The sequence below is a fragment of the Neodiprion virginianus genome, chromosome 5, assembly GCF_021901495.1.
Source record: "Neodiprion virginianus isolate iyNeoVirg1 chromosome 5, iyNeoVirg1.1, whole genome shotgun sequence".
Taxonomy (NCBI): Eukaryota; Metazoa; Arthropoda; class Insecta; order Hymenoptera; family Diprionidae; genus Neodiprion; species Neodiprion virginianus.
In genome coordinates, this window is record NC_060881.1 from 30,318,511 (window position 1) to 30,338,960 (window position 20,450).

General features: G+C 40.3%; 3 protein-coding genes across 6 annotated transcripts in view; 2 read left to right on the plus strand and 1 right to left on the minus strand.

Annotated features, from left to right (window-relative positions):
* LOC124304307 (polynucleotide 5'-hydroxyl-kinase NOL9) lies at positions 1-7,912 on the plus strand. Of its 2 annotated transcripts, none has more exons than XM_046762325.1 (8): positions 1-1,012; positions 1,195-1,339; positions 1,438-2,163; positions 2,364-4,368; positions 4,475-4,695; positions 4,760-4,801; positions 5,277-5,476; positions 5,566-7,912. In XM_046762325.1, the coding sequence occupies exons 3-8, from the start codon at positions 2,120-2,122 to the stop codon at positions 5,802-5,804; spliced, it is 2,751 nt and encodes a 916-aa protein (XP_046618281.1). In that variant the 5' UTR covers positions 1-1,012; positions 1,195-1,339; positions 1,438-2,119; the 3' UTR covers positions 5,805-7,912. The 2 variants fall into 2 exon arrangements, with proteins under 2 accessions (XP_046618281.1, XP_046618282.1); XM_046762326.1 differs by lacking the exon at positions 1-1,012 and adding an exon at positions 1,042-1,134.
* LOC124304305 (DNA (cytosine-5)-methyltransferase 3B-like) overlaps positions 6,267-20,450 on the minus strand; it is a 25,914-nt gene continuing 11,730 nt past the window's right edge. The window contains exons 1-19 of one of the 2 annotated variants that reach the window (XM_046762320.1): positions 14,853-15,027; positions 10,761-11,709; positions 10,115-10,203; positions 9,900-10,019; positions 9,727-9,808; positions 9,536-9,649; positions 9,390-9,470; positions 9,016-9,168; positions 8,839-8,930; positions 8,643-8,753; positions 8,307-8,529; positions 8,081-8,211; positions 7,945-7,992; positions 7,803-7,867; positions 7,470-7,735; positions 7,148-7,384; positions 6,892-7,033; positions 6,586-6,800; positions 6,267-6,487 (exon numbers count right to left, since the gene is read on the minus strand). In XM_046762320.1, the coding sequence (XP_046618276.1) occupies positions 6,267-6,487; positions 6,586-6,800; positions 6,892-7,033; positions 7,148-7,384; positions 7,470-7,735; positions 7,803-7,867; positions 7,945-7,992; positions 8,081-8,211; positions 8,307-8,529; positions 8,643-8,753; positions 8,839-8,930; positions 9,016-9,168; positions 9,390-9,470; positions 9,536-9,649; positions 9,727-9,808; positions 9,900-10,019; positions 10,115-10,203; positions 10,761-11,709; positions 14,853-14,918 (3,405 nt within the window). In that variant the 5' untranslated portion in view covers positions 14,919-15,027. Of the gene's footprint in view, positions 6,488-6,585; positions 6,801-6,891; positions 7,034-7,147; positions 7,385-7,469; positions 7,736-7,802; positions 7,868-7,944; positions 7,993-8,080; positions 8,212-8,306; positions 8,530-8,642; positions 8,754-8,838; positions 8,931-9,015; positions 9,169-9,389; positions 9,471-9,535; positions 9,650-9,726; positions 9,809-9,899; positions 10,020-10,114; positions 10,204-10,760; positions 11,710-14,852; positions 15,028-20,450 lie in introns of those variants that run through there. The other variant, XM_046762321.1, reaches the window with a different exon arrangement.
* The window catches only part of LOC124304306 (uncharacterized), a 21,621-nt gene continuing 16,460 nt past the window's right edge, over positions 15,290-20,450 (plus strand). The window contains exons 1-2 of one of the 2 annotated variants that reach the window (XM_046762323.1): positions 15,290-16,896; positions 17,272-18,038. In XM_046762323.1, coding sequence (XP_046618279.1) covers positions 17,788-18,038 — 251 coding nt within the window. In that variant the 5' untranslated portion in view covers positions 15,290-16,896; positions 17,272-17,787. The remainder of the gene's footprint in view (positions 16,897-17,271; positions 18,039-20,450) is intronic. The other variant, XM_046762324.1, reaches the window with a different exon arrangement.

Sequence of the window (20,450 nt, forward strand, 5' to 3'; positions counted from 1 at the left end):
GTTGTTAGACCGACGTTGGACCGGTTATCTCCAGATGTAGTCGGTACTCGGATAAGGGCAGTATCGTGAATTCTTCCGGACACAAAAGTTATCTCGATAATTGTTGATCCACACGTTGACGTTTTGACATATCAATGAAAGAATAAAAATGCCGAATTACGTGTACTCGTTAGCCGAAAAAATACAGATGGTGTTGCAGCGTGAGCAGGGATTGAGCTACAGGAGCATTACGGATCATTTTGCGGCAACGTATCCTAGCAGGCCGATACCGTCTTCGACAACGGTGAGAAACGTGATAAAAAAATTTCGCGAGACGGGTAACCTCAATGGAAAATTAGTAAAAGTGATCCAGCCATTGAAGCGACTAAAGGATGAAGTGAAGCTGGACATCTGTCTCAAAGTCGTCGAAGACCCGAGCAAACCCATCTCTCACATCGCTGAAGAAATTGGTGTCGCCAAGTCTACGGCGCGAAGGGTTCTCCAACAAACTAAGATGGGGCCGTACGAGCGTCGGAAAGGCGGTAGAAAAAAGAAAGAACCCCATAAGTCTGAAGATGAGGAAAAGATGGAAATCGCTGTCGAGCCTGAACTGCTGATTTTGAAAGTCGAACCACTGTTCATTGATGAAAGCGAACCGTTTTCCACAACAGACATCCAAATGCCTGGAGTGAAAGTCGAACCACTTCCTCCCTCTGAGGAAATCGACCCCTTGTTTGTAGCTAACAGTGAGCTATGTGACGTTAAAAGTGAACCTTCTTCACCCGAATCGTGGTGAACATGCTGATTGCAAAGGTCTTCGTTGAAGGATTCATTTCGATCAATTTTTGGTACTGATAACTTGTATGGGATACATTGGACACTCTGTGGCTGAACTGATGCCCGAGAAAATCTGTTTATTGCTTTTATTTCTTTTTATTACTCATTGGTAACTTAGGTTAGGGGAAAGTCGCAGCTGATATTTCCCGCTGAAAATATTACTGGTGGAATTCGTTAGCTGGTTGTCCCCCTTTTGGTAGGTGTCACTCCGTCCTGTTTTGTCTATAATATTTTTGAACCCAATTTCAGATTCGAATTCTATTTTTAGTCTAGTGATGTTTATCTCAAATTACTGATGCTCGTTTAGAAACTTATTAGGTAACGATAACTCAATAGCATGTCCAAGAAAATCTACTAACATACGTATATAATTTTTAGGCAATATATGAATTAACCTGAGCATGAGAATTGTACGACAGAGGTGCTCTAATTGAGATTGAATGACCATTCGTCATCCCATGAAAGAAATGACGAATCTTACCAAGTACGAAATTTCCTCAAATCACCGAGTGACTGGAAAAAGGTTAGTAGATTTTGATGACCATAGAGATTCAAAGTTTTATACTTCTACTAATCGTTGCTTAATTTTACTGTTCTTAATTGATGTGTTTATTTATTTAGGTCAGGAAGCTTGTTGCCTTTCCAATTTCCTTGGCCACATGGAAACTGGATAGTAAATCATCCTGTGCTTTGAGACAACAAAGTCATTCATTCACCAGAAAGAACAAACATTTCGGGAGTGCATTGAGCAAAGCGGTGGTAACTGTGTCGGCTAGAAAAGTTGACAAAGCCCAGTTGCAGAATGTGGCAATCATGTATGATAAATTCCAAGTAGTTGAAGGATGGAACTGTGGACTATTTTTTATCAAACTAGCAGAGCAGGAAATATGTTTATTTTTGATATGTAATCCGTTATTTGTCCTTCTGCTAAGCTGCTTCGATGAAAACTCTTGTCTAGTATCAGCGAAACTGAAGCTGTGGCAAAAACGATGATGAAAACTGACTAAAATCTGTTAATAAAGATTGTGACGGTAAGCAGCGAACTTTTTTCCCGACAACCCGTTTTCCACTTTCATTCAGTTCGAACAGTGACCGAAGCGGGCCTCGAAATGTTCGGAGAGTGCCGCATCTGGGTCTTTATTAATCTATGGTCAAAGCTGCCAAACGCACGTGTGCGGCGTGGATATTTTGAAGTCCCAGGATGATCGTTTCTTGCGCGCTATTATTTTGCACAATGAGTGAAAATACTATTTGAAACAAGAACGTGACTAACAAAAATCCGTAACGGGTGGTATATTTCAGTATGACGACAAACGGCTATGACCGAAAATTCAAAAATCGTGTCAGGTGAGTGGCAATGAATTTTCAACGCCTAGTTTTGAGGTTAACCGCATTCTCAGCGCATAGTACGTCTGTACATCATCCCGATTTTCTATTTCATTGACTTTTTTTTACATTTATTCGCGTAACGACATGCGATCCGAGTTGCTGCCAATGAATTTTCGATACTGACTCGTTTGATTTTTAATTCTTTTATTTGATTTCAGAAAATTGCTGACCAATAAAATAGGTGAAATATCGAAGGCCCGTTCCAAAAAACAAAAGCAAGTGATTGATTGTCTTACAAGAAAACGCGCCGTTATTTCAAAACCACCACAAACAATTACCGTCGTAGACGATGAGTATTCAACTGAAGTTTCGACGAAAGATGTTGACGAAATATTTAACAAAAAATTAAAATCAGAAAAACGTAAAAAACGTCCCAGCGAAGACAGCTGCGAGACAACAAAGAAACAAAAAGTACACAAAAAAAAGCAAAAAGTTGAAAAAGAAGAAACTCCTCAATCAGATCATATATTGAAAAAAGAAAAGGCACGTTCAAAGCGTTTGCGACAGAATGTCTCGAAATCTGAAAAATTGCTAATATTTCCGACTGACAATTTACATCTTACGGAGAATACTGATCGTGATAATGCTTATATGAACGATAATTTGACGAATAGGAATCGTTACGCCATAAATGATTCACTAACGATTTTGGAAAGAAGAAAGAGATTTGGAGATCCAACGGTAATAAATGGAGTTCCATTAAACATGTCAAACTTGTCAATATTTAATTCATCAGTTACATATGTAAGCACAGATTTTACGGCGTCAAATTCGCGGGATGATTTTGGTTGCAGCTTTTTTTCTGACGCGGAAGATTCGAATTTGAGCACAAACTTAATAAATTCCAATAGCAAACCCACGATCATGGAGAATGCTACAATGGATACTGAATCAATTGATGGAGGTGTTAACGAAGATATCGACGACGTTGCGAATCTGTTTGTAAATACAGCCGTAGATATCAAGGAGTATGATTCGGACGTATCGCTTGTTTCGAGTGGGGACAAATCACATCCTAACTCTTCCTCGACTCCGAGCAAAAACGATTTCAGGGCAGAACTGCCGTTTCAGGATTCGGAAATAACATTGGAAACCCCGTCAAAAATAAAGCCAAAATTTTACAGTCTTCAAAATAAGGTTATAGCCATAATGAGTCCGTCTTGTAAATTTTACTTCAACGGAAAATTGCGCGTCAAAGTCTTGATCGGCAAGGTAGAAATATACGGATTTGTTTTTAGTAAAAGCGAAACCGTCGTGCCCGCCGAAATTTATTCCCCGAGAGGGGTGAGTTTGGTGAGCATAGAGACTGTCTGCGACAAGATCAATGCGAATACGAGCACAGAAAGCATTTGCAATTTGTTGAGAACGGAAGGAATCAACATCGACATAGCGGAAAATCTCGCAAAGAAACTGAACGATTTTCCCGGCGGACAAGCGGTTGTGGTTTTGGAAAATTTGGAAAACACTCTGACGAAATTTTTGGACACTTATTACCAGTTCAAACTGTTCCCAAAGGTCGAAGATACGACAAATTATCACAACTTGCATCCAAGAAAGGCGGAAAAATTATTGCAAGCGGTATTTCAGTACGACAATCTGCAGGGAAAGCAGTTACAAAAAGACAGTTATCGCGATTCGAATGTATTGAAACGACTTGTGAACCAGAATCCGAACGATTATCAACGAATATTGATTGCTGGCGGCAAGAGCGTCGGGAAGTCGACGACTCTGCGATATTTCATAAACGGTTTGTTGCCCACCCGCAAGGAAATCGTCGTCGTAGATTTCGATCCTGGTCAACCGGAATTCACGCCGTCTGGATGCATTTCTTTGAGCTTGATCGACCGGCCTTTAATCGGGCCGAATTACACCCACCTGAAAACCCCATTTTACCAGCTTTTTATCGGCGAAGTTGACGTGACCCGATGCATTCCACGCTACGTAAATGCGGCAAAAAAATTGGTAGAATACCTGAACGAATCGACGAGATTACAGAACAGCACAGTCGTCATTAACACGATGGGATTTTGTACCGGTGTCGGATGGGACATCATAGTCTACATTATCAAACTAATTCACCCTTCAACAGTCGTGCAAATAGGTAGCCATAGACCGCAAAACAACTTCTTGCGCCCGTTGAGCAGTAAAGTGATCAATGAGCAGGTATTTATAATTCTTGGATAATTTATTAAAAATTTCTTCTATCTTTCGGTATGAATTATCGTGTAAATGAGTCCGACTTTGCACGATTGATGAATTTATTTCGCAGATCCCGATTCTTTCACCAGATCGTTTAGCCGGTCGTGAGGACGAATATTCACTCTGGGATAAGGCTTGCGATCACGATTTACACGTGGTGCCGACGCTCGCCGAATCGAAAGGAAAATTCGGAGATTTGTGGGAAATCGGACCGCGCCAACAGCGCGATCTCACACTGCTATCGTATCTCAGTAAAATTCTGAAGTACGACGAGCTCGGAGAAAAGTTTTTGTGAGTCTGTTGCTTCTTTTACAAGTTGTGAAATTATTTCTCGATTAATTTCACACTGTTTCAGATTCACTCAGTCGTTGCGAATCAACGATGCAGTTCCCTACTCGTGAGTAAATCAGTAATATTTTTGAGTAGGGGTAAAAAACTAGAATTGCCTATCGATAAAAGAACCAGAATATCGAATTTTCATAGATGCGATAGTCTTAGTCGTAAAATTTAAAAATGTGGAAAGTCCAAGTATAGAAAATTTAAAATATTGCAAATCGAAGTACAGAAAGACAGCATATAGAGAGGTCAAAACATGTAGAACGGCAAAATCGAGAATCTGTATACAATTTTATATTATCGAGAGGAATTCTGACGATTCTGTAGTTTGGCATTCTATGTTCTCCACCATACTTCGATTTTCAATATTTCAAGATTCTATAAATCAAGTTTCCGGTTCTTTAAAAACTCGATATTGCGGCCCATCAATTTTTTAATCCTTCTATATTTGTACCCCTACCAATTTTTTTTTTTTTTTTTGCGAAAATTCGAGGCTATATTTTCATTGTTACTCATATGTTATCGATGTTTCGCAGGGTACCGTTGTCAGGTTTAACGATATCGTTGATGCGCCCGGTAGTTCCGGCTTCCCATATTCTGGCAACAATGAACGGAAACATCGTCGCCTTATGCGGGATCGATGAGACCCAAGAGAATTCTGAGGAGGCTCGTGCTGCGGAGGAAGTTTATCCGAAAACTTTGCCGAGAGCGCCGTTATCGACGTGTTACGGATTCGGTAAGATTTCCTGTTTTCTCGTTTTTATTTCTTAGATTCCATTTTTTGCCCATGAAACTATTACTCAGAATTCCGTGATTCCGTTACAGGAATCGTGCGGGGCGTCGACGTGAAGACCGGAAAGGCATATGTCAACACTCCGCTCTCTATCAGCGAGTTACAATCCGTAAATGCCTTCGTCGGTTGCATTCCGTTACCGGTAAAATTGATCGGAGGTTTGGGTCATCGTAATGCGCCTTACGTGAGTGAGGGGGTCAATTTACCAACGAGCAGAGACACTAATCGCAGATTTTTCCGAATGAGGCGTCACTATGTACATAGATACTGAATCGAGGGGGAAAAAAAAACAACAACAAGAATTATGTGCAACATGGGGGGGGGGGGGGGAGGGCACAATGGGTTCGATTTGACGATATATTTTTTGTTTGAAATTCGCTTATTGGATTAAAGAAGTATGGTTTACATGTTTTATTTGATAAATAACGAATAGACTGTTTATATTAATAAAATAACAGGGCGGTTATCATTCATATAGTGTTTTGAGCATGCGTAAAAACAAGACAACAATTACCATTGCACTTTTCGTATATCTATCGTTAGATATGACTTATATTTAGAGATTAAAGGTTCCTCTGACGATTAGATGTAAAATATTTCTAAATTATTTAGAATAAAGTATAGAAGATATTTTCATGACCGGTTTTCAAAGTTCGTTCATTTTTTTTTATCGCGTCAATGTAAAATCGACAAACGTAGAGATATCAGTACGTTTATCGGAAGTCAATAAGGTTTACTCTGGCGTTTTTAATAAAAAGAAATAGCAGAGAGGTCGTAAAATTGCAGTGATCGTTTGCACACTCCATGATTGACCGATCAATTTTTGCCGTTTTGTAGCAGAAAGGTTTTTAACGTCAGTGAAATGCCTTGGAAAGCCAAAAATTAGCTCCAATTCTGTTATCCACAAAGAATCAGGCGCTCCGTTCATCAAAACTGGTTTCAAAAGTGATACACCTAGATACATTGATTAAAATGTGTAAAAATCTAAATAATTAGTGGAAACTTGAAGAAAATGCTGCATGATGGACAATATCAGTTTCATTATTACTTACCTTGTTTCAAAGAATTTACTTTCGTCGTGACTGTCTGTATCTTTTTTACCAAAGCATGGCGGTTGCAATTTGGTGTCAAAACGCTTTGCAGATTTTGAGAGGGGTCTGGAGGCGGAAAATTTACCCCTATTGGAAGATTGCTCCAAAACAATCTTGGCCGATGTTGGGGTGAAAAATCTGCGGCATCTATGAGGTATGGTTCACAATTGAGGGACCTTTGAAAAAAAAAACATCATTGTTACCTCGATCTTCCAGCTCTAAAAGCTGTTGGTTTGAGTACAAAATTCAAAAGTTCACCAATCTTACTGATTAATTGCAATTCTGTATCGGCTCTGCATTGAAGCAACATTTTCAAAAAGCCAAAACAAGTGGTGACCTCCGTTTGCTTCAGTGACGAGGTTCTTTATTCGACAGTACTCGAAAAAGAGTACTCCAGTTCCATTCGGATCTAGAAAATGCATGCAAAGTCGAAATTTCGCAGCTTCAAGGTACCTGTATTTTTAAATACGAAAAAACCTTCATCAGACAGAAGCGTGATGAAAGTATGTGAAATGCAACTCACCGTTTAAACCCAATCGGTTTGGATTTGCTACGCTTAAGTCATTGCATGGTGAACCGCCGATGAGTAAATCGATGGGTGCAATCGAGTCTATAACGTCCTGCGTTATACTCCTGACATCACCAAGCTGGTATATTTTGTCCCCAAAATGTGCCATGCTGACGGTTTGCGCATCGGCGTCGATTTCTGCAGCGTAATAATCTTCCACTATTATGCCCAGATTTTCTAGCACTAGCAGTCCTGAAAATTTAATATCCAACATGCAACAACAGATATTTTATTTCTGATTTGGTAGCTCATTTTCGTAAAATATGAGCTCAATTACCTGTACTGATTCCATCAAAGAGTGACAGTACACGTATTGATTTTCTCTCTCTACTATTATCCCATACTTTATTCCAACTTGTGTCAATGTTTTTGTGAAATAGTTGACCCATCCTTTTCTTCCAGTCTGCTCGTGGTTTGAATATTCGACTTTTCTCTTGTTTGTAAGAGTCGTCACATAAAAAACAGAGCCATGGATCCTTGAGCAGAATTTCATCATAGCTCGCTGGAGCTATCAGATACTTAAGACAAGCGGTGCAATAAACTCTGAAAGTATGTATGAAATATTTGTTCAGCTCATCACCAATCGAATAATGTTAGGTACCTCACTTACCGAGGACAATCGTAACTGTCACACATGACGATTGTGTCCGAACCGGCGCACAAAGTGCAGTAGAACTAAAAATTGTTAAGAACAATAAAATTTACAATCCGTTTTATTAATATTTTAGAGAACATTCGTTCATTGTACTCACGCATTTTCCATCATCCCCGTAAGCGAATATAGCTGCCTTGAATTCTTCCTGTAATGAAAATTCTGTATAAATTTTTGTTTACAGTACATGTGAAACAAAGTATCATCAATGATATTAATAATCGTTAATAACTGACCAAGCAAGCTGTGCAAAGAACGCAGTTGAAAAACGGATGTTCTTGTAAATTTTTGCAGTGAATTTTTAGACAAATAATGCACAGAACTTCCAGAGTGTCACAAAGCCCAGCAAATACGGCTTTCAAAGCATCTAAAACGTGACTAACGATAAGTTAGATGTTACATTATTTCTATTTTAAAATGCTGCTAAATTTTTATCAACTCTAAACGAGATCTTTGCTTTACCGCAGTTTTCAATTTGGCTTTCACGTTCAGCTGCAACACCCTGATTTGCTTTCATCTCATTAAGTTTTTCCACAATGTGAGACGAATATCTTGATTCTGAAGACTCGTCATTTGGCCTGGAAATTATTGGCATTTTCGAAGTGGTACTCAAACTTGACACCCAAGCTAAGACATCGTCCATCGTCCATTTGCTGGTATCGTAATTGAGCCGAGCACAATAATCCTGAGTAAGAATCAGAAACTTCTCAGTCATGCATGTCAGTAGTAATTGCGTGTAAAATAGTGTTGAATATTTTATGTAGAACGGTGTAGACGGGCTGAAACTCTGAAGCATACCTTGCAGGCGTTGAGAACAGCGTTCGTGTATACTTGTCTTTTACACTGAGTTACGTAGCTCTGCATTTTCTTTATTCCCTCGTCGAATTTCATTACATTCTCATAGTGAACCTGGAAATTTGGATAAAGGAATGTTCAAGTTTTTATATGTATCTCTTCTTGATAGTACTTTTAAAATAATTTACTACCCAATTACCTGGGATAACTGATAATCCCCGTACCAGAGGATCCATTGGCAGCCAAAGTTGGGTTCCTTTGTTCCACAGTCGTGATGATGAATGATCATCGCTGCCGGTAAAGATATAACGATAAATTATTAATCAAGTTCTATCCGAGGTTGTGGAGTACCGAATCGTTCGATTTGAAAACCTACCAGGCCACCAGCTATGCCCACTGATTTTTCCCCACACGATAACTCCCGGTTTTTGATCCATCAGTGGCAGTACGAGATCTTCTGCAGAACTGGAAAGCAATTCCTTTGCCGATTTTCGGACCAAGTATTTGGGAAATTTACTGGATCGTGATCCTGCATTGAAGAATTGAAGTGTTAGGCGAAGCAAAAAGGTGGTTTGGAAACAGATAAGAACGTAAAAATTCTAAACAACGCGTATTAGATCAGAAAAGAAAGTGAGAGAAGATTTAGCAAATCAGAGGGTTTAAGCAAAGAGGATTGATACTTTTTACATGGATTGCAGAGTGAGAAGAAAAATAAAAGATGGTGTGAATAATGTCAAAGAAAAGAAGGACCATTATCCTTGAGCTTCTTGTCCAAGCTGTCCCGATTTTCGCTGCTTAAAGAACTCGAGTCGTTGGGCGATTTTGGTGAACCTGAAATAAACGAAGGTTTGATTATATCGATCGAGTGGACGTCCTCGACGTCTGACCAAACTCACGTGCTTCTTCTTTACTGCGTTCAATCTTTGCCTTTGCCTTAGTATTTTCCTGCTTTAACTGGGCCAGCCGTTGTTGTATATATTTTGGAAGTGGACTGCATATTACATCATTCACTATAAAATATGGTAGAAGTATCACACCTGCGTTTTAGTTAACCAGATGTTAGTTTATATGGAAATATAGTACTCACGGTGGTTTTTTCCCATCAGATGCTTTTGGGCCCAGGCTACGTGAGGTTTGATCAAAGGGATGTTCAAACGTTTCGAGAAAAGCTAAGAGCAAAAAAATAAATCGTACGGAGAACCACAAAATTTTGATTTAACTCGGCAAAATGATACTCGAATGCCTGTTAAAAAATTTTACCTTCAAAGTTACGAAACAGGCCTTCTTCCTATCTCTTGGTACTCTTTCGTCTTCGAGATGTCTGAGCAGTCTACTATCTAAACTACTTGAAAATGGTTCAACTTGAGTTTTCTCGTTTAACTGTAACGGGAAATAAAATTTACGTTCAATGTGTGACTCGCATTAGGAATCACAGAATTTTATATCGTCTGTATGTAATCCAACAATTATGTTACCAGCGAAATTAGATCCTCGCCTATCCAATAAACACAAACTTTATCCACCTTTGGTTCAATCCCAACATCCTCAGCGGCAACCACTATTGCTAGAAAAGGTCAAGAATACGAAACGTGATGCAAGTTATCTTGAAAGATAAAAGCGCAGAAGGTAACAAAAAACCGATTGTATTGGTTTAAATAATAATTCAAAATATCTCCATAAAATAATGTTTATTTAAAACGCAGAAGTCGTACACCTCCGTAATGCTGCAGTGTTCAAAAGTACCTGGCATTCTGTAATACAATGTTCTACAAAGTCCCAGTGAAATGAGCGAAGCTAGAAGTAAATTCTGGAAGAAATATCCATGAAATTTCAGTGAAATCCGTGAACTTCCACGCATCGTTATACCGTGAAATGAATCCGATTGCGGGTAAAATTTTTAATAATTTTATGGACAACCGTGAAGGGTACAGGGTACCTAAGAAACTGATTTATTGGAATTTCACTGAAACCTCTTGACATCTATGAAATTTTCGAGAAACCCATGAAGAAGTCTGCAGGCCCTCTATTTCGTGAAATTCGATGTGATAGGAGCGGTTAAACTTTTATTCCATGTAAAAGACACCATCCGTCCAACGGACGAAATGGTCAGTGATATCTTACCGGGCCACCAGGCCATGCTGATCCGTCCCCAAACGAACTTGCCGACTTGATTGCGTGCGTTTTCAGACCCAAATACGTTCTCGATACTCTTAATGAGGCTTCGCGTCATCCTGCGACTATTGTGCGAAGACTGTTCCTTCAGAGAGTTGTGATTGCCACTTCCGACCTCTGGGAATTGGGAAACACTGTTCGCTTTTTTATCCTGGATAGATTTCACTTTCGATACATCTGCGGATGAATATTTCTCTCCCCTTTTGCTCCGGGTCTCCGGGTATCTTTGCCGGACCGAAGGATACGGCTTGGTTCCGTAAGTGAAGAGATTCTGCTCCAAGGACTCTTGGCCTTGATTCCGGCCAGTGTAGCTACTCCGAGGAAAGTCATCGCGGGTGTTAGATAAATTCTTTCCCTTATCCTGGCCAGCGTTTGTGGCAATTATGGGACCGTCAAAGGCGTTTTGATTTTCGGAGGATGCGTGGAGCCAGTTTTCAAGATTACGAATGATAACCGATTTGTCGTCGTTCGTGCTCGATGAACTGGAGAAACTCTGCTCGGCAGATGGTTGTTCCTCCTTGCAGCTGTTGCTGCTTTCGATTGAATAGTAATCGTGGTCGCGGTTCAGGAAAGCAACGCCGGTTTTTTCGCTCGAGTCATCGAAGTCATAGTACAACCCTCCGTAATCGGTCTCCTCAACTTTTACCATAACATCTTTACCGGTCTCGCCCTTGGACTTTGGCCAAGAACCATCGGACGACGTGGTTCTTTCTGCTTTGAAAAATGGCTTTTTTGTGTAAAGACAATGATCTTCTAGGATACCGGACTCGCCGATTGATCGTTTGTTAGACATCGTGTAACACTGAACCGATTCCCATTCTACAAGAGGATCATCTTTACTCTTGACGAATAGACTCGAATCATATTCATCGCTCGACGTCCGGACGATAGTTTCGTTCTGGAACATACGATTCAACCTATATCTGTAATTCTTTACAAATTTTGTGGAAACTGTTGATAGCATGAAAAATTTCAGACTGCAAATTTTTGTTAGAGTTATTGTTCTAGATAGTTTTACTTCCGCGATTCAGGGACAGAGATTTTCAACCGCATGTTAAAGTGTATATTAAGTATTATAATAGATTGAATTCAGTGAAATTTTTTTGAAAATTCGATGTCGAGGAGACTAATCGATATCTATTTATCCAGTGGGGCAAATTCTCGATGAAAACCACTGATGGAAACATTATTCTGAGGTGTATATACGTAAAGTTACCAAGCGACCAACAGATGGCGACAGTTGAAACTAACCCGATAAAACAATTTACGACTTGCCAAAGAATTTGAATGTTTTTGGCGGAAGCCATGGCAGTTCCGAATGGATTATAGAATCAAGGCGAAATGTGCTATAATTGAGAGTTTCGAAAGTGAAATGACAATATTTCCTGTAGCTGGTCATCCATGGATAGAAAATAATATAATCGAGCAGGAGTGAATTAGTTATTTTAAACGAAATTCGTTTAATAGAAATGAACATTACTCAAGTTTCAGTAACGCATACCCATACAGATGCGGAACGGAAATTTTTTTTCCCCACAAATTATAATCAACGATATATATGGAAAATTTGGTGATTTTAAAGTGGTATCGTGTGCTTGAAACGCGAAGAAAAAAAATAACAGAGAAGATAATTGACAACAGAACTGATCAATGAAATGAGAGGTGTGAAAAGAAGAAGAAAAAAAGAAAAAACGAGAAGAAAACGAATGGAGAAGAAGCCTTGAACTATAAGTAATAGGTTTGATGACCCGTAGGTCAGGTGGTTCACAAAGTTTCCTCGTAACAACTTTCGGCATAAATTGAAAGTTGTTGACAGAGTTTTGTCGAGGGAACGAGGCGCGGGGCAACCCTCAAGAGTAATTCTTGTGCCTCTGGTTAGTTCGAGCGCTGCTCTACTCCGATGCGGATTGTCTCGAGTGCAGGACTGTCTCTTCATCGATATATTTTTTTTCCTGATTTGTTGTTTGATTGTTTTTTTTTTTTTTCTTATCATTCAAAATTCGCAGCTGCGCTAGGTCGTTAAAATTTTTTTTAAAAATAATATCTTCCATTTCCCACGCAACAGTAAAAAATCACATCAGCTACATGCATATAAATTATTCAGAAAAAAATAATGTGCAAAATATTTCGTGGAATGTTTCTGATACACGTTCAAGCTCTGTAATTATATCATCACCCTAGAGATTAGGTTATCAAAATCAGGAGAGGATATGAACATATTCCCGTATACGTTATACTCTTTCATCCGGAAATTAGTTCGCTTTATCAACATTCTACAACATCCTCTGTACGATGAAGTGATATAGAGTTCTCTGTTTCTATACAGGAAAAAAATACATTCATGTGCTGTTATTATACCAGTATCCGCACGTAGGCAGATAAAATGCGTGTACATATATGTATGTATATATATTATACATGTGTACGTATATTACGCATGTGTACATCTCCATCCTCAGGCCCAGGATATCCAGACTTGATTCTTATGTACAAGATCCAGGAAAATCGGTGAACCGCAATTTTGTCGTCTGCCCGTGGTATCTCTCGACCTTCGTACGTAGTGCAATTGGACTCAGGAACAGCCTTAACGATTATTATGGGTCGTATCACACTGAAAGACTTTATTTGCAAAATTTATAAAAAATCTTTTATTTCCATTCACATCATTCATATTATACCTAAACCTACTCATAGAATTATTTATAGAAATTGCGTAGCAGATGATGGCCATTGAATTGCATAAATTTCGTATCATTTCTTATACGTTTTGTCTTTTAATAGTTGTTAATTTAATGAACACAGTTTTAGCAATATTTTAGTAAGAATAAAAAAAGAAACAATAGCAAAGATTTTTTGTCTCGTTTTCTAATCATCCTGTATCTTTTCTTTCGCTCGGAAATTTTAAGTTTTTTTTCTCATATCTTGGTAACCAGCTGTCTCTGCGGCAAGTTCATTGATTCGTTGATTGACCCGTCGATTGGTTTCAGGCACCTTCATTCTTCCTCCCCATTCATTCGAATATCAAGTGTAGTAGTACAGGCATACCTAAACAGCGGTGGTTATTTATTGGTTGAAAATAAGAGATGTAAAACAACCGATCTCCGAGAGAGAAACGAAGGCTTCTCCCTCGTTCAGAAAGAGAGACAGAGATATAGATAAAACAGAGACCGATGATCTAGAAGAGAAGAGTGCAAATGAAGAAATACGGATAAGAGCGAACCGTGCATATACGCATAGAGGTGCTCGGAAAATGAACGTAAGTAAGGTTCACACGCGGGTTCACAAATATTGGGTTGGATGGATGATGAGTGTGTAAGTGTGTGCGCGCGTGTTCACGAAGGAAAAGCGATGAGAGAGAGAGAGAGAGAGAGAAAGAGAGAGAGAGACGAGAATGACGGGCGGAGGAGGGGGGAGAGAAAGAGAGACAGAGCGTGGGCAGCGCGTGTACGTATACGTACAACAGAATAGAGAGGTACTAGATGCGACAGAGTGTAAGCCGCGCTGATGAGGAAGAGAGAAAAACGAGGGAGGAAACCGGCGCGAAAAGAGGAAGAGAAGAGCTCTCCGTACTTCCCACCCTATGCAAAGAAGCGGAGGCCGCTGGCAGCGGCGGCGGCAGCAGTAGCAGCAGCAGCAAGCAGCAGGTTTGCGCGGCGCAGCGGTTTGTATGCACGTACACGTCGTAGCTGGCCGCGCGCAATGGCGCACACAGAGCCGAACGAACCGTTGGCAAACGCGAAACGGGGATTGGGACGTCAGGGGTGGTAGGTGAGGGTCGGTGAGGGAAGGGCAGGAGGGGGGGGGGGGAGGGACGGGTCTCCTAGTCTTTCTTGTATTCTATTGATTTTTCCCCGTGGAAGTTTTGACGACGGAGGGAAGGGGGTGTGAGAGAGAGAGAGACAGCGCGGAGGGGGGGGGGGTGGGTTGAGTGGATGGGTGGGGAATGTTAGCGACCGCGGCTGCGACGATGGAACCGGCGGCGGGAACGTCGACGTCGACGACGATGACGACGACCACGACCACGACGACGAGGATACTCACCGGTTGTGCGCCGGGCAGGCCGCAGGCGACCGAGTTGAAGTAGTAGCGTGCACAACCGCTGCGCATAGGCTGGCTCTGGTTGTTGGCTCGCGATCGCGAAGCGAGAAGCCGAGCTGAGCTGAGCTGAGCTGAGCCGAGTTGCCTCTGCCTGCCGGCAAACCGCGGTAGGAGGAAACGGTTTGCGCTTTACGGCCAGCCAGCGAGCCAGCGAGCCAGCCGCGGCAGGGAGGATCGGATAGGAGAACCTCTCTCTATGTTGGGAGGTCTGTCTCTGTCTCTCTCTCTCTCTCGCTCGCTCGCTCGGAGTGGCTGCGCGCGCAGCGACGCGCACACACTCAGAGGCCGTGAACCTACACGACGACGCTGCGCTCCCGACGCGACCGTAAAGCTAGCTGCTACACGATCCTCTCCGCCGCCTCCTCCTCCTCCTCCACCACCACCACACCATCGCCGCCGCCATCACCGTCACACCAGTCACCGACCGACACAAACGCACACCGCGCCAGCACCGTCCTCAGTAAGAGAGAAGGTCTCTGTGAACACCAGCGACGGGGCAGGCACAGCGCACATTTGCACTCGTGGTAAAAGCGAACATGGTTGCCAAGAACAAGTTTAACCCGTGTATTATTATATAGTTATAAATTAAATATACCTCGCTACGCGGTGTGTTAAATACTACGCTGGATATCATTGTTGGTTGTTATTGTTGTTGTTGTTGTTGTTATTATTGTTGTTAATTCATTTTACTTTCTTTATTAAATACCGTATTTCAATTATTCTTCTACGCAAGTTTAATTACACAGTCACGACCGACGGTTCGCGCGAGATGGGGAAAAGTGATGTTGTTCATGTGACAAAATAATTGTTTCCATTGTTTTTTTTTTCATTTAAATTTTTTTTCGTTTTCTTTTTTTTTTCCTGTTCTCGGTTACCTTAAAATTTTCATTTCGTTTTTTTTTCTTTTTTCTTCATCTCCAACAACACCTTACACAAACGGTGTACACCGTCATTGACTTACCGAAAATTATTTATATAAGATAATACCGTGCGGATTTCGCTATTACTTCTCGGGTGCTCACTTCGAGTTGTTCGGGGTTTGGATTATGTAGAGGATTCACCGTTCTATATATACAAAATTCGTATATATACGTATACATATTCGTGTCGGTGTTTTTCTCTCCGTGCGTGTACGTATATATTGTGTACATATACGTTACCACGTACACTCATTGTATGTGTGTATGGACGTTGGAGGGTATGAGCTCTGCTGCTGGTGCTGAACATGTACAGAGGAAAGAAGGTGGTGTTGTACTCGTTCTATAACTATAGTTTGTGTAAGACGTTAGTGGTGGTGTTCGTGTTGGTTGTAGTGCTGCTGGTGCGGAACACGGTCTCGCAGATCTTGTAGGCGTTGTGACGAGGTTATCTTGTCCAGTTACCTCGGCAGAAGAAAACTTCTTGAGATCCCCCTCGTCGTTTTCGAACAACAAGATACATCGCCGCGGTACCAAGAAGTTTGAGGTATTACACGTATACATACCTCATAGAGTTGCACATTGCCAGCTCTTGAGAAGGACGCGCTTTTTCTTCCACGGTAGAACGAGAAAAAATATTTAAAAAAAAAAAAAAAGAAAAGAAAAACACGAAGTAAATATATATATATATATATGTATATATATATATATATATATATATATAAGGAAAAAAAAACAGAAAGGCAGAGAGTATACATCTACCGAGCGCTTACGTTTCTCCGAGTAATAAGAAGCAAAGGAACAAAGAAAGAAGCGGTGAGATAAAAAAAAAAAAAATATCGGAAAAAACGAAAAAGTAGGAGAAAAAAAAATCACACACGCGCACGCAAAACCTGTATGCACGAGGAAACTACATTCACACAAGCTCACACGTTGACCATCTACGAGTTCGCCGCAGCGTTATTGTGTGCATACAGTTCGTGATAAGAAAGGTTTATAACAACGTTTATGGCTGGTATGCGTCTGCCTGTGTGTGCGTACGGAAAGTTTGTTGCGCGCAAAAATAGGAGGTATATCTTCTGTGACTACTGTCTTTAGTCTACCTAGCGATAAGCTGCGGTGCAACAAACATACCTATACAGTGAGAGAGAGAGAGAGAGAGAGAGAGAGAGAGAGAGAGAGAGAGAGAGAGAGGGAGAGAGTGAGAGAGCGAGTGAGTTTGGTTGCGTTAAAAAAAAATCTACAAAAGTTATTACTCCTCACTGATATCTGGAAGTTTTTTACGGAGCTCGTGCGCTGCACAATACAACAGCTGAACCTTGAGTGGTGTGAAAATATAACCGTAGTAGGTAGAGGTACTCTGCTGCACGGTGGTGTCGAGGATTGGGTAACACTTGATATTCACATCGAGTTTAATTCTCAGTGTGTTTCTCTGTTTCGTCAAGTTTATATACTTAGGAAGGGAGACAGGGATTAATAAATGTTAAACGGTATTACATATACAACAATAAACTGTGTCAGTTTTTAAAGGAGGTTGGAAGTTAATTTCCATTAAAACGTAACTTGTACGATTAATGTAATAGGTAATATTGATAAATAAGTGGTGGAATATAAATCGGTGTTTGGTGGATGTCAAGAGTACCATATATCGAAGAATCGATAATAAACGGGTAAATTGTAACGAAAGAAAAAATAAAAGATATAACGTAAAAAAAAAAAAAATAAGTGAAGCGGTGTCGGGAGATCTGTTCAATCATGAATATAATAAAACTCTAGCCTTTTGGGGCGATAAATCCAAAACCCTGGAACAAATACCCCCGTATAGGAATAAATTAGAGGGGTATTGATGTGGTCTCTTTTCCAATTAACAAGTGACCGCCAGTGAGTGGTCGAAGACCACGAATAAGTGGTATAGATAAAGGAGAGGAGAAGATATAGAGTGATAAAGAAGGGAAGGAAAAATGCAGGTTGCAACACTCTTCCGGGAAAGTGCTACCCTTTTGGGAGCATCGAGTTTAGATCCACCCCAACAGACTCATCACCAACCCATGCAACAACAGCACCAACATCAGCAGGTCCAACAGCAACAGCAGCAACAACAACAACAACAACAACAACAACAACAACAACAACAACAGCAGCAGCAGCAGCAACACCAGCATGCCGACTTACACCTTGGACATAATCATCACATGCAGCACCATTACAAAATGTAAGTTTATCTTATTGTAAAACGATATTACTTCATTGTTATCGTCGTCGTTGTAGTCTCCATTTTTGTTGGACAATCGACTAATCATCATTATCGATAGAAAGTACGACAGTACGCATCGTCGTTATCCGACGGCGTTGCGAAGCGCGGTATTTTATTTTATTTTTTGCTTTGTGCAACAAAGAGAAAGGGGCGATAAAGTATTTTTCGCCGAAATAAACAAAGAAAGAAAAATTGAGAATCCTCGATTTTTGAAAGTCGGTTAAATTTCGTGGAAGAAAACCATTTTTCTCATAATTCCCACCACGGGTTTCGGTTCGTTTGAAATATTTATCGCATTTCTAGTTATCGTCATATAAAATATGTGCGGTACGTGCGTAATGGGAAAAATTTACGCGCTTGCGTGCCTCTCGCACACTATGTAAACTTCACCTGTTTTTTCCTTCGCTTCGCATGAATCACATTTTTTTCACCGAGGTCAAGAACTGTGACCCGATGAATATGTTGATTTATGTTAGATCGGCGACAGGTGAAAAGTTTCGTGTCGTCGATTTCAATATCGCATAGCTATTGTGTAAGAGTTGGTCGTACAAGAAGAAAACGTCATTATTTTCTTTGTTTTTTTTTTTTTTTTTTCCTTTCTAATATTTCCAAACTTAAATCTTTGTTAATTTTTTTATCAATTATTTCCTACGTATAACATTGACCGTTAAAACCTAACGTTGATTCGTGCGAACAAACGTTGACGATATTCAATTTCCCGACATGCAGTTTTTCTGCAACACTTGTTATACAGGAATATCGAAATTAACAATCGCGATACGAGGTCCGTTTGAATTTCAAGCATACACGTATGTAACGCACATTATACACGTACACCAGCCATTTCCCTTACATGTTAAATGCAGACAATGATATAAGGTAATCGATGACAAAACATGACCTTCCTTCCGCCAACTTTACGCGCGGATAGGTGTAGGTATAAAAGAAAGGAAGGAAAAATAAAACTGAAATTAACCAGAAGAAAAGGAAGTTGGCAAACTTTTTTCTTGCATCATTAACAGAGACAAAAGTAGGAAGTAAAAGTTTGAAACTCGCGCCAAAACTTGGGATCGTATGTATATATATATATATATATATATATATATACGCACGTATACGAATGAGAAATGAGGCTCCGACCTTGGATCAACTTTTTCTGGGTGAAAGGGTACGATTCAGTTTACCCGGAGCGAAACTTTTTCGGTACTATATACATACGTGCGGGTTTTTGTTATACCGTTAATCTTATCGATGTTAAAGTCCGATCTTAATAGTTACTTCTTTCAGTTTTCCTTGTACAAGCTCATTTCCCAACTTTGTATTTAAATTTTTTTTGTTAATCGAAATTTTGCTTGCGACAGTAAAGGTTATCGTACCGATTATATATATATATTACATACTTGTAATTAATTCTGCAATATTTATTTTCGCGGTACGTTCATAATATTTATATAACACACTTGAACTTTGGTAGTGATTTGAGAATGTATTAACTGACTATATAGCCCACCGTATACATTCCACGCAGAAACGTGTGTACGATAAATTCCAGGAAACGATAAGTAACACGTGATAAGCAGTCCATATTTAGGGCACGAACAAGAGTCGGCAAACTGTCAGACAGAGTTTGACAATGTCGTTGAAACACACTCAGTCACGTTAGGTTCAGGGCGAGGAAGCGCGGACGAAGTCATGTTTCTCTGCTATTATAATTTTTCCAATTTACAATTCAACAACAAAGATCATTTCGGCGTTGAATACGCGAAGAGTATTCAGGGCCGAGTAAAACGATACGTCACAACGTATTTTTCGACACACCCGATCGCAAGATATTGCGGTTTAAAGTCAAACGGCGCAGCGCTAATTGCTGCGCATTCTTGAGCGCACGACGGATATCCACCGTTGCACTTTAGGACTCTTGAAACGAAATGACGTGTTCATGGGTATCGTTGAAATCAGGTCGACGTCCTCTTTACGATTTTTCGAATTCAGTAGCCGCAACTAAAGGTTGAATTTTCGTACTTCTTACGTAACGCTTATTAAAAGGAGGGAAATATCTGAGATTTAAGCTGATTGCGGGAACGGCGATAAAAAGCCTAAGGATACTCGTGGATAATATGTCAATGCTCGCGTTGAATCGAAACAAAATTCAAAACAGAATAAAAAAATTTGCAAAAAAAAAAAAAAAATAAAAAACATCGGGCAAGACGATGCCACAGGTCGGGGTTCTGGATTCTGAGTTTACAGTTTGTTAGTAGTTGGATGAAAACTCGGTCAAAGTCTTGACGCCGCCGTCGCGAAGCTACTACCTCCTACAACTCTCTGGGATTCACTGCTTGCTACTGCTGCAGGGTCGCCTGGCTGAATGCC